We start from the raw sequence: 13,841 nt of genomic DNA, 5'->3' as shown, positions 1-13,841 counted from the left end.
GTGCCACATCTTCAGTAATCGTCGGATATACGAAAGATGACGAACGGTAGTTCTTCTACTTCCGGAAAATTTTGTTGTTTTCGAAGAACGGAAGCCACCAAACAATTTACCGAAGTCAGGTTAATACGTTTGTCAAATTTTAAAGCGGATACGAGTACTTTAAAGACGAAAAAGCGGTGATCGGTGAGCGTTTAATCTACAACTACAAAGTTACACTAATAAATAAATAAAACATTAGCTTATTCGGCAAATGGTAGTAACAAGTTGCCCTGTTTTATAAATTATAACACACTATTTCACTTGTCAATTTCTTGCTTGTGGACATGCAGCTATTAAGCCGAATGCTTTAGAGTTTAAAAAGAAGCATTTATTTGAACATAACTAACAAATCATATTTTTTTAAAAAACCTTTAAAATATTGTTTAGATACATAGATGAGCCCTTTGAAATTGTTATGCTGAAATGTTTGAGACAATTTTGGACTCTTTGTTATATATATGTGACTATAAACAAGAAAAAAGTTTTCTGGTAGCCTTACTAGTAAATGCTACTCATACCTTCCTGGTAACTACTACTGAGCAATACACATTTATACGAATGATGAATGATGGCATTGAATGTTGACTGATTGTCGGACTGATTACCACAGTGATAAGATATTGTCAACTGATAAATTTAAACTTGGAAAAAGCCACACAGATTTTTTGGACCTACAAACTGGTGCTATTACGTCCAGCTAATTGATGCTGATAAGTTATCTGTAATCAACATTGCAAACCATCTGTATGGTGGCCTACGTGTGCCACATCATTTATTTCGTCAATAATATTTTTCTTTTATTTTTGCCCTTTTCTTTTAATTTATTTTCAGTTTTTCTTTTTTATTCGTTTTCTTTAAATATGATTTCAGATTGTTTTTGTTTAAAAAATTTTTAAAAAATTAAAAAAAAATTGATTTGGAAAAAACGCCGTGGCGTGCCATCGGCCCAGACGTGCCATACGTAACCTTTATATTCATGTATTACATGAAGTGTAGGCAATAGGCTAGCGTACAAAGTAATGCAAAGCTTTACATCCAGTGTTTACCACTGATCCATCATTTCAAACCAACGTGGGTTTTTTTATTTGGAAATATTAAAATTTATGTGCAAATATTAAAATTTGCATTTGAATATGTCGAAACGAAAACATTGGGATGATATAGAGAAAAAGCTATCAAACCGAAGAATGGGAAAAAAGGAGAGAAAAGACGAAATAGAATATTTAACAGTGCAGCGATTATCTGCTACTGTGGAAGGGAAAGCGCAAAAATATACAAGGATTGGTCCATTGACAATGGTCCCGTTTGAACACAAAGAAAAAACAATGGAAAATATTAAAAAAGCGTGCCAAGATCACTTTGAAATTGATGAAATGCAACAATGCGATATTCTTGCTGGTGAAAGGGGGCCGTCATATACAAATGTTGGTCAAATCAAAAGTTGGAAACTCCTTCATATTAGATTTGTTGAAAATGGGTCAGAATCAACAGCAATCCAACGATCCAAGAATAAAAAGACCAGTAATGCCATCACCATCCGTGATTCTGAGTCTCAAGCTGGTTGTAATTTACCACCGTCTTTGCCCAGTTCCAGTAAAGTTACACCATCAGCAATTCCTAAATCAGTCTCATTGAGTCAACTCATACTTATGGGAAAACTGATCCCACCAAAGAAGAATGTTGTTACCGTGCATATAGAAACTTTTAATGTGGAAAGTCAATCATGGAGAGATCCGTTTGAAGCAGTCTTGTTGATAGATGTCGAGAAATTTGCCAGAGGTGGTTGTCACGATGCATTCTTGGTTGCCGGTTTAAAAGGGTTGTGTGGGAAGTTAGTAGTGAAAAAGTACAGGCCTGACAAAGTTCAAGAATTGTTGAATCATTTTAAATCACTTGATGATCATACAAGGAAAGTGGGACAAATGCATTCCCTAGCAAGGCACTTCTCTCCTCTTATGTATGATGAGGCTCCTCCAGAATTTGGCAATACCTTTACCTATACTAAGCTGTACTACGCAAAGATTAACAATGAGTCTGTGACCGTTTGTCAAGTACATTAATAACACTGGTGACATAGTGCAAGGTGATATTGATACCCAGATCTCACAGAAAGCAAAAGCATTTGCCCATTATTCATTTGTTAAGTCAGGGAATCAACTCCTAGTTGTAGATTTACAAGGAGTAGGGTATACTTTATGTGATCCTGAAATTGCTAGCAAACAGCTCTTTGATGCAGATAATAACATCTACTTTTGTGCTGGTAATTTGTCGACAATTGCAATTGACACATTCTTTTCACAACACAAATGCAACAGATTCTGCACTTTGTTATCTTTGGACAAGTGACATCACATAGAACTTTATGAATTTATGTTATTGTTTATGTAACTACTGGTAGTATGGACAAAATTAAGGGGGGGGGAGGGGTTCAAGTTATTTCACCAATATTTTAAAAATGGATTGTTATGTTTATACAGTGATGAACTTATTACTATTCTTAAAAGTTTGAAGCGCTGGAATTTGGTTGTATTCTTGATTCATCAAAGTTCTGCTTTAAAGTCAGAAATGCATCTGATGCTTCAGAAGGTGCAATTTCATTGACTTCAGGAAAGATCCTTTCACATTTAGCACAAAATTCTGGTTCCAGATAGTCACCTGTGCCATCTAAAATATTTGACACGTCAGCAACTTCTTGCAAATCTTCAACTTCAATAGGAATACCACATTTAACACCCCCATACTGCTCTGGAAATGCATAGATGTGGTTCGGAATCCCATCAGGTAAAGCTTTATTTCGTTGTTTTCTGCCTCTGTGGTTATTCCAAACTGTTTCTTTGAAAGTATTTAATTCTTTTTGGACAACTGGTATGTAGATGTATGCAAGCATTGACCTGAAATATATAATATTTAGATTTGTTCTTTGTATCTTTGTGAATCTAAGTTCATATGGATGATCTACCTGTCATTTTCACTTGATGGGTCATAGTCCCCATTCTCTACTAGCTCTTTTAATTGATCCTTAAAAAATCTCTCCATACGTTCTAACAATTCTTGCCACCACCTCTCAATTTTGTTTTGTGTTGATGGCCCATACAAAACAGTCTCAATTGCATCTTCATTTCCAACCTTTTCTTGCAAATAACAATGAATTGTAGCCATTTTTCCAGTCTCTGTTCCTTTATCGACACGGATTCTTTTAGGAAGAACTGAAAGGGACAGTATGTTGTAAATTCAGTATCTCAAGCTCAATAACTCCATAATTCTTCTATCATGTGAAAACCGAATTTAATAATTGTTTTCTTATTTATTTAAAAGAATGAACATTATAGCTTTCAATTGTTCACTTGAATTTGTGTCAATTTCACATTCCCCTCCTTTGGGACATTGATGTCTTGGCCATTGGTCTGACATCATAATGTGTGATACAACCATTTATCTCATGTTATGCTATCACACGTTGGACATGACTATTTAACACATGGCTATTACTATTAGCCAATCAGAGGCTGTGAATTCTTATAAATAAATAATAATAATATTTCATAAACTTACCTTGTGTCTCGGAAAGATAGTCATAATTAAACCTGCCAATGACCTCAGGCTTGTTGTTAGTAGTCCAGATTCTCAGCAGATTTATTCTCCCACTAAATGTATCTTGCCCTCCATATATACATAACAGGAACATGGACTTTTGAAATCCACACAACTTGTCATGCCCATCCAAAGACATGGTAAAGTCAGCACCCTAGAATGGAAAGACTCATTCAATCATAGATCTTCTAAGTTCTAACTTTTCCCTCATTAAAAAAACATTTACCTCAGCTACAAACAAGTTGTTTCTTTTTGGTCGTCTTGTTTGTCCAACATTGCCCCTTTCTTCAAGCCCTTCAGGATTAATTTCACTCATTACTGCATAAACAAGGTTTCTAGGTACGTTAAGTTTATGCACTTCGCGCACCTTCCTATGCAATGCACGGTAACCGAGTAAACGGCCGGGACCGTCCATCTCTTTCCTTACTGCGTCACGAACTTTATCAGCGTCAACTTCGTAATTTGTATACTTTATATTAAAGAAAGCCATTCTGCGGCAAAGACTACGTAAACTCCATGGATACATTGGGTATTTTTCTTTCATAAAATTTAATATCTCAAAACGCTGGTAATTTTTTCTGACATAGTCTTCTATTTCTTGCTTCAAATTTTGGTCATTCTTCCATTCTGCGGCCGCCATGTTTATTTCTAAAACAACCGCTCATCCTAGAAATACTTCATGTAATACATGAATATAAAGGTCACGTATGGAACGTCTGGGCCGATGGCACGCCTGGGCCACGGCGTTTTTTCCAAATCAATTTTTTTTTAATTTTTTAAACATTTTTTAAGCAAAAACAATCTGAAATCAAATTTAAAGAAAACAAATAAAAAAGAAAAACTGAAAATAAATTAAAAGAAAAGGACAAAAATAAAAGAAAAATATTATTGACGAAATAAATCAATGTGGCACACGTAGGCCACCATACATCTGTACCTTCCTACTGGAAAAATGAAATCATACTATCATCTTCAGTTATAATGGTGAACGTATTGCCAATAAACTTTGGAAAACAAGTGGTATAATCTTACTGGAACAAAAATGTTTAATCTTTATTGAATATTAACATAACTATAACATTTATTTATCAACAAAATAACCAATCTTGTATGTAACAAAGACATGCTGATAATCAAAGGATATCAAAACGAAATAATTTGAAAAAGTCTTAAACCTTCTTTTTCTCCCTCTTAACTAAGCTTTATGTTATCAGATGATGTGTGCCACCATCCCGGAACCTTACTGCCTTTTTTGTTCTCTTCACCTATTCTGCAAAAATTTCATGTCCTATCTCTTGTAAAAATACTTATATATGTTTTGATCTGTCTAAAATGTATTTAATACAATAAAATATTATAATATATAGCTTGTGTACTATGTTTATTTTATATTTTGACATAGATAATTGGAACCATATTGTAGCTCTTATATAGTTATAAGTTAATTTGTAACAATTGTCTGAATTAAACAAACTAGAGAAAAAAAATAGCACGTTATGTGTATGTGGGCTAAAGGGGAACATAATGAGTAATTTGTTGAATAGTTAATTGCAAATTGAGAGGCGTAGAAATAGAAATAAAAATAACCAGATGGGGTAGTTTGGAATTTGTTGGACAACCACCAACCATGTGGTGTGTTTGAAATTTTTTTAAAAAAGGGTTTTGTTTGTGTATGATGGGGTTCTTCAAGAAACTATGTAGTTGCGTTAGTAGTAATAGGTTGTGTAGCGTTACTGGTGGTGTTTAAATCAAGGTTATGTAAGGAGGTAGGTAGAAAAGTAAAGCAGAAGACAAGAGAGGCAAGCGTGCGAATCAGTATCCCTGTACGCGGCGTTTCATCCTTTTGCGGACTCGTCAGTGGGGAGCAGGGTTGGCTTTGTGTGAAAGAACAATGAAGATAAGAAGTGAGTAAAAGTGGTGTGTGTTTGTAGGAGAATCATAAAGAATCAAAGTAAGTTATCAAACCTGTGTGAGAGTGTATTCGTAAAAGGCAAAATGGTAAAATTAAACTGTGTGTCTTACCAAAGCTGTTGTTGACCTTAGATAAACAAACGCGGTGAGCCATCTCAGGGTTGATGTGAAATTGAGTGTAATTTTACTTAAGAATTGTTTGGAATTGCTTGACAGCAGAGCTTGTGTTCGAGCTTGTATTTGTTCAAGAGGCTTGATCAAAAAGGTGTCAAGGATTACATGTGTGTGCATAAAATGCGTTAATATGTTATGTCACTGAGGTCAGGTGTCAAAGTCTGTGTTGGGGATAGTGGGGGTTTCCGTGTCAATTATGGTTGTGTGTGGACATCCGAGGTTTAAATGTGTTTTGGTCGTGGGTTGTACTTCATGTAGTATGGTTGGTTATAATTGTTGAAGTTTTGTTTTATCACCGTAGTCATTAATTAAAAAAAGTATAGTTGTAGTGTTTTGTATTTTTGGCGAGGAATTATCATCATCTGTGGGTAGTAAACTACCCCGGGTCCTAAAAACGTCCGTGGGTCGATGTTTGGCAATGCATCAACCGTGAGGGTTTCAATCGTGAATAGGTTATCAATTTTAAGTAGTCAAGGTTTTTAAGGTTTGTATTTTGAAGTTTTATGATAAGCTTGTGAAACGTGCATATAATTGTGAGTGTAAGGTTGTAGGTATATAGATATCATTATTTAGTTGGTGTTTGAATTATCATCGGTAATTAGAAGTCAATGTAGACGTTGTCATGCATTTGAATTACTATATATATATATATATATATATATATATATATATATATATATATATATACAGCATATGGATTGTACATTATATTACATAAGGATTGTTCAACGTGACTATATTATAAGTGGCCATGTTCATGTGGTTTTATTTGAAGTGTATTTAACCGTGTGGTTGAACATTTAGGTTTTGTTTGGGCATCTGGTCACATTTATGGCTTAATTCTGCTAAGGACAAGTATTTTTTTTTTAAAAAAGTTATTCTATACTTATGTCAGCAGGATGCCCAGGATGCCAGATTTCATGTGACTGGTTAAGGTCATGTAATTTTGTTGTAGGGTTTGCTTGTCATGTGTTGGTTCTTGCATGTTCTCACTTGTAACCCAGTGTGTCCCAGTAAATTCTTTGGTTTGTTATATCCACTCTGGTGTTTTCAAGGTGGTATTCAGACACAATGTCAATTGGGAGTGGTCAAAATTTTTTTGTATCTCTGTGTTTAGGGTGGTGTGGAGGTTTTTGGTTGGTTTTGGTTAGGTTTGGGGTTGATGGAAGGCCTGAGGGATTTGGGTTATGGGATGTTATTATGTTTGGTTAGTGTTGTGTCTGGTATTAAGTTTTGCTGTGATAAGTGTGTCTCTCAGGTTAGTATTACATTGGTAGGCTACAATTGGAGGTTCTTCCCATAGACTCCTCATCTTTTGTGTAGTAGAAGGGTTTTGTCAGTTGGTTTAATGTACAGGTCTGATTCTAGTTTGTTGTTTTTGTTTTTGTAGATAGTTGTGTCAAGGAAGTTGACAGATTCCTCAGAGAAGGAAAAGTCAAATTTGATGGTAGGATGGGAATTGTTTATGTATTTAAGGAATTTTTCCAGTTTGTCAGTGCCATGTGTCCAAATTGCAAATATGTCATCTATAAATCTTATCCATTCAATAGGTATAAGATTTTCAGGAGCTTGTTGGAGGAGCTCCTGTTCAAGTGCTGCCATGAATATGTTTGCATAGGTAGGTGCCATCCCAGCTAGCACAATAACGTTGTGACAACGTTTTGCAAACGTTAGATTTACGTCGTGAAAACGTTGTGTCACAACGTTGTCAAAACGGAAATTTGTAGACTCCACCGGACGTCGTTACAACGTTGTGACAAACGTTTACAATGAACGTTCCCACAACGTTCTCACAACGTTTACTGATATATGTTATTTCGATTTATTTTACATATAGATGATTGGCATACTTAAAATACCACTATATACATATAGACAGGGCGCGTTTTGACGTTATTCAAAGACATTCTATTATGTATAGGTTCAAACAATTCTTTCAAAAACGTTGCAACAACGTTTTAGGCTAACTTTGTAACAACGTTTATAATTAACGTTGGCACAACGTCCTTGCAGCCTTTACTGATATTCGTTCTTGCGATGTATATATATATTACCTATTAATGATTGACATACTTTAAATGACATCAGACATATTATACACAAAGAGGTTCGACATTAACTAAAGCCATTTAATTCTTCATATAGTTTTAAACAATTCTCGCCAAACGTTGCTACAACGTTCGTAGATAACCTTGTCACGACGTTGATCGAACAACGTTTCGACAACCTAGCTATATATGTACGCCGTTCGGCGAGGTTTGCAATGGCTTTTATACTGTAAGAAATAAGAATATAAAACACATATTCACACAAAATTAGTTGGGTATATATTATACAATAATCTTGAATAAATGTTAAAACCTAGTAATATATACATTATTTAATTACACGACAGTTTGATAAAAATGCTTACACTGTGACTTTAAATTAATATTATCAACCAAATATGAATATGTTTACTATAGTTTTACGAACTTCAAGCAGTTATACTTTACAGTTTAACTTGCAAAACCATTCCAAATTTCGCTTAATTGTGAACATGGCAATTTCAGAATTTGGGATGCACAAATTAAACCAAAAGTAAAATACAAAGTATATACATACTGTATAGTAATAGCGCTCTACACAATTTTGTTTACTATTAAAAGAGCAAAACTCATGCAAACAAAGACACAAACGTCAAATATAACCATAACTGCGTACATGCGCTATCAATCGGAACACAGTCAGAAAAGGTTTAAAGGGAATCTACAGTCATTTTTGTTTGTTTACGCTACCTTGACGTTTGTTTACACTTTTTTCCATTTCATTGTTAATATACATGACGTTCACAATTAATTTCGACAGTACTACATGTAAGATACTGTCCAAAGAACTTCCAGTGAAGTTCTCTAACTTAAGGTAGCATAGATAAACAAAAATTACTTACGTAGATTCCCTTTAACTAAATTGTTAGCTAATGCCAGGGTACATCATTCCGACTCTTGAACTTCATTATTAGTGATCGTCTTTAACGGTGCACGCTTCTGTAAAAAGAAATTATTTACTAATTATGTGTGCAATTTAACCATTTAGCTAGATTCTTCATAACAGACATACAAGTTTCTATTTGTTTTGCATATCAGTCGCACTACAACCATACAGTGGTTTCTAATACAGAACATGTTTTAAAAAACGAAATCAACAAGGAGGTTAAACATACTTCAAATCTTGACCCTCCAGGCTTATTCGGCGCGTGTTTTAAACACTCCTTCAGCTGCTCTTCAATATCAACCTCGCTTGCCTTGGGGTGTACCTTCATGCAGGCTTCTGCAAATGACATGAATATAAACAATTGTACTGTAAGTTCTTTTGTTAAAAAAAAACAAACACGAATTACTACCTATTTCGCCTACAAGTTGATCCGGTTAGCCTATGTGAAAAAACCCATGCTGCAGTGGACACTGTATTTTGTACAGGTTAGTGGCTAATACCATTAATTATGAAATGAAACATGCATACATACTTTTTATAACCCCACACAATGAAAGTTTCTCAAATGCCATTTTTCCTTTTCTTCCCTTCATACTGTATTGGGACCATAACTTGTTGCTCCCTAGTTTGGCCATAATCCTCCTAGTTGTGTCTCCAACATTATGTCCACTTTAAGCTGACAAAACTTTGACCTATAGTAAGGCGCAGGAAAACAAGGGAAACATAAATAAATGCCACATTGATGACGATTTCAAAATGAAAGGACCAAGTTATTTTACATTTTTGTTTACCATTTTCGCTTTGAAAGAGTCATTCTCATTTAGCTTGTTGCAAACTGCTTGCACATCGTCAGTGGAGTCCATTTGTTTTCTTAATACATCCTCTAACAGCTCACCGCCACCCAGCGATTTAGATGCACCCACTAATTTCCTTAGCAAGGAAAGGGCTTCCTGTTGGTTTTCAAGCATCGCATCAAGCTTGACAAGAACAGACCTTTGAAAATCTATAAAAATTGAGATTATTAAAGCACATATTAAAATCTTTAATTACAAAATATGGATTATGGAATTAAGTGAATCATGTTAGCAAATTGATAATACATTGCATGGGTACATGGGTAGTCAATATGCAGCCCCTGATTGGTTTGATATCGGAAAATACATAGATAGTTTCTCGTTCAATGCAACTTTCATTTTATCCAAAACAGGCTAGGATATTATAGCGATATACAGTAGATGTCCATGACTCGTAGAATGACCAAATGAAACAAAATTTTAATATTTATAAATGGAAGTTGAACATTATTAACAAACTCCTAACGGCAAATCCAAGATCCACCTGGGTGCATAAAATTACAGAAACATAGTTTCGGGTGGACAGTACTTCTAAATCCTGGTTTCTTCTTTATTTCTTTAATGATGTAATATTATAGGATGACAAGATGTCTATAACCTCCCAGCCAGTTATTTAGATTAGATTTAATAACTCTGTTGCATTCAAAACATTTTACATGAATATATCAATATAATACTAAATACAAATAAGTATGTCATTATTAAAGCAATCAATGACCAAACACATTGTAGTAAGATCAGAATCAGAAATTTGATTTTTTTCAAGTATCAACATAGATACAAAGGTTTTAAAATTTGGTATCCCTCCTGATAATCTGGTATCCCAAATCTGGATTCTCAACTTGTATTCTAGGTACACACTCAAAATCATTCTAAGGCTTAGTCCTGGTCAAGCATTTTTATCCATTGCATTTTATGTTTAATAATAGTAGAATCCTTAAAGGAATTTAATTATTACAGTCTAAGTTAATCAAGTTTACTGATATTTACTGCAATGCTATTGATATGCACTCAAATCTTAACTTAAAATTAATCAAAATCACTTCACCTGGATTGGTATTGAATAAAATAACATTTACGATACAGTTATGACACATTTACGACTATATGGAAACCAGGCTTAAATTACCTCAAGTATGTTACTGTTGCCATGCAATTTGATTTTCATCTGAGACGCTCATAGTCCAGTCTTAAATTCAATTAGCAAATTGACAATGAATGGTAAATGGACTACATAAAGCAATAATGTTGAAAGCTAGACTTGTGCTACAGTGAACAAAAATGTTGGGAGACTGCTAAAACATTAAATGCTAGCCTGCTTTTTAAAAATGTGGTATCCCATTAGGATATAATTAAAATAAACTTAGTATCCAAAACCAAATTTCAGTATCCTGTGGATATTAGTGTACCACAAATTTCAGACCCTGTGTAATAATAAAACTCAACTAACCTATGTCAAATAATTAGTCATATAATATTAACCCACAACAGTCGGATAATATTAACCCACTACAGTAATATAATATTAACCCATTAAATTAAACTGCAGATATACCCAACTGTCACTGACAAGTAAACAGAGATACATAATAGGATGCACTGGCCCAGTGCACTGCCCCTAGTGCCCCTGGGCAGATTGTTGCTTAACAGGTTACGTTACAGAGACATTGTCAGATTTTTTGTTAACCTATTAAGCTACAGAGAGCTTTCCCATTGACGAGCAAAATCATTTGGCCATAGGCATGTAAAACAGTAAGGCTGGTTTTACACGACCAAATTTTCTTTGACAAATTTCTCCTGCGGCATGTAAAGAAATAGATGAGTATGAATTTCCTTGATTATTTGCTTTGCATGAGCAACGATATGGTTTTGTGCTTGAATACAATCAATCACATGCGTCAGGATCAGATATTTGTCAAAGAAAATTTGGTTGTGTAAAAGCAACTTTAAAGGAAACCAGTACTGGGGCACATTGCAGCTCAATAACTTAATGAAATAGGCAACAAAGGTCAAACATTGAGGACAAAATGTCAAATCTGCACAATCCATATATTTCAGTATCGAAATATAATTAAAAAAAACACATTCTATTTCAAATTAGGGGCCATACAATTTTCACATTTTTCCAGTGAAATTGCCACACACTGAGTTAAAACCTCAAAGACAAATTGACTGCCGCCAGCACAATAAAATTTAATATTAGTGAACACTCACAATAGCCAACAACAGTCCATTAAAGTATACAACATAATAATTGGGAGCTGTGAGTGATAATACTAGTATACCTTTGATTGTTAGCTCCCAATTATACTTTATATGGTCAAATAAAGATAGCTGTTTCTTCCAGCAAACATAAACATTTGAAGAGCAATTAAAGCAATATCTTTACTCCCAAAAAGATACCAATTATAAACATAGTTTGCTGTTTGCCGAATTTACTAGCTATAATATACCAAACCGTTCAGGTGTTCTCTAGAGTGGACTAGTCGACGGTTTTTGTCGATTTGTTATAATCCTAAATGTTTATAACATCTAAAATATAAAAAATATAATGTATAAATAAACTTTAACAAACCTTGTCTAGTATAGTTTCTTCTAACCAACTGATTCAAACAGATTCTTACAGATTGGATCACAACGTTCTCCTTCTGAATATTCACTCGTAAAGACGTAAACACGATTTGCAACTCTGTTGGCAGTTATCACGTGCTCGCGCACTGATGCATAACATGAATGACGTCATGCACCAGGGAAATTCTGGGGCACACAGGGGTAATTATTAATTTATCAGAATCGTTGATCGGGCAACTCTGACAAATCAAACGCCGCGTTGAAAGTGATAAAAACATTTACGTTTAGTAAAAATAAACGTTCAGTAATGCCGTTAGCGCAAATTTGCTGTTAATGTCGATTAATTGAAACGCACTGTCAAATCAATTCATGTGTCACAATCTTATTTCTTATTATACTACTTCTTATTATTTGGCGCTTACGTTTAAAAAATATATATAGATTTAACTGTTTTAATACTGGATCTATATTGCTTCTTTATAGACGTTCTTTCAATGTTGTGTAAACGTTCTGAAATAGATCGGAGTGACTGAGTAAGAACCATATTTCTTATGCGGTGTTGTACTAAACGGACATACTTGTCTAAACATTGCATTTTGGTTTGGTCTAACTTTACCAACATACAACCTTAATACAACGTTGCAAAAATTTTCCTAACGTCGGTGTTTGGTTTTGTCAACACGTTACTTGAACGTTGCAAAACAACGTCTTTTAAACGTAACCACGAAACCTTCACACGACGTCGGTGTTTGGTTTTTTCAAAACGTTATTTGAACGTTGTGATAAAACTTTCTTACGATATTCTGATGCTCATATGTCAAAAGTTCTGTCATAACGTTGATTCGACGTTATTACAACGTTCACGTTTTGCCACCTGTAACTTGATCTCCCATTTGGAAGATTAAAAACGTTGTGGGAACGTCATATTTTAGTTAGGTCCGACCTAACCAAAATACAACCAAAATATAACGTTGTGATAACGTTATGTGCTAGCTGGGATTGGTGATCCCATAGCAGTGCCGTGAATTTGTAGGAAGTGTTCGTTGTTAAAAGCAAAGGCGTTCTTCTTAAGTACAAGGGATAGGATGTCATAAACTAGTTTCTCCATTTCAGGGGTAATTGTGTTGATTTCTTTCAACATGTCTATACAGGCTTGGATGCCTTGATCATTAGGTATGTTGGTATAGAGACTTCTTACGTCAATAGTAATAAGTATGAACTTGTCTGGTAGTGTGTTATTCTGAGCAAATATCAGGCATAGAAAGTCTGTAGTGTCCTGGACATATGATGGTATGTGTTGTAGGAGTGGTTTGAGTAGATGGTCAGCATATTGAGAAAGCTTGACTGTTGGTCCACCACAACCAGAGATAATAGGTCGACCTGGAATGTTAGTTTTGTGTATTTTGGGTAGAAGGTATAGTTGTGGTGTCCTGGCTTTATTGTCAGTTGTGAGATATTTAAATGTTGTGTTGTCAATGGCCTTAGATTTGTGGAGTTTGAGTTCTAGGGTTTTGGTTTCAGTTAGAATTTCAGGGGTCGGGTCATGTGTTAGTTTCTGGTAGTGTTTCTCATTATAAAGTTGTCTATATGCCTCAGTAAGATAATCTTCCATTGGCCATATCACAATGGCTCCTCCTTTGTCTGCTGGTTTGATTATTATATCATCATCCTTTTTCAGATCATGGATGGTTTTGAGGCTTTGTGAGGATATGTTGGTTTTTTAGTTTG

The 13,841-nt window shown here is 34.6% G+C and overlaps 1 protein-coding gene and 1 long non-coding RNA gene across 2 annotated transcripts; one reads left to right on the top strand and one right to left on the bottom strand.

Moving 5' to 3' along the window:
• Positions 1–2,536: 2,536 nt before the first annotated feature.
• LOC114526526 lies at positions 2,537–3,615 on the bottom strand. The gene is made up of 3 exons (XM_028548138.1): positions 3,592–3,615; positions 2,999–3,255; positions 2,537–2,930 (listed from the first exon to the last, which is right to left on the bottom strand). Exons 1-3 carry the CDS (start codon positions 3,613–3,615, stop codon positions 2,537–2,539), a joined length of 675 nt encoding a protein of 224 aa, XP_028403939.1.
• A 3,500-nt stretch (positions 3,616–7,115) lies between these two features.
• Positions 7,116–13,357, top strand: LOC114526601. Its single transcript, XR_003687354.1, has 3 exons — positions 7,116–7,162; positions 7,266–7,333; positions 13,227–13,357. It is a non-coding gene; the product is annotated as an uncharacterized LOC114526601 (long non-coding RNA).
• Positions 13,358–13,841: the final 484 nt, after the last annotated feature.

The sequence above is a fragment of the Dendronephthya gigantea genome, unplaced genomic scaffold (genome assembly GCF_004324835.1).
Source record: "Dendronephthya gigantea isolate DGI-Jeju-01 unplaced genomic scaffold, DenGig_1.0 000039F, whole genome shotgun sequence".
NCBI classification, from domain to species: domain Eukaryota; kingdom Metazoa; phylum Cnidaria; class Anthozoa; order Malacalcyonacea; family Nephtheidae; genus Dendronephthya; species Dendronephthya gigantea.
Note: the sequence above shows the minus strand (reverse complement) of the source record. Positions and strands in the feature narration are given on the sequence as shown.

Excerpts from the sequence above, each read along its gene's own strand:
- LOC114526526 (XM_028548138.1), bottom strand. The coding sequence starts at position 3,615 with ATGACTATCTTTCCGAGACACAAG. Across the intron at positions 3,256-3,591 it reads CTATCTTTCCGAGACACAAG|TCCCTTTCAGTTCTTCCTAA; the intron begins GTAAGTTTATGA and ends TACAACATACTG. Across the intron at positions 2,931-2,998 it reads CCATCAAGTGAAAATGACAG|GTCAATGCTTGCATACATCT; the intron begins GTAGATCATCCA and ends TATATATTTCAG.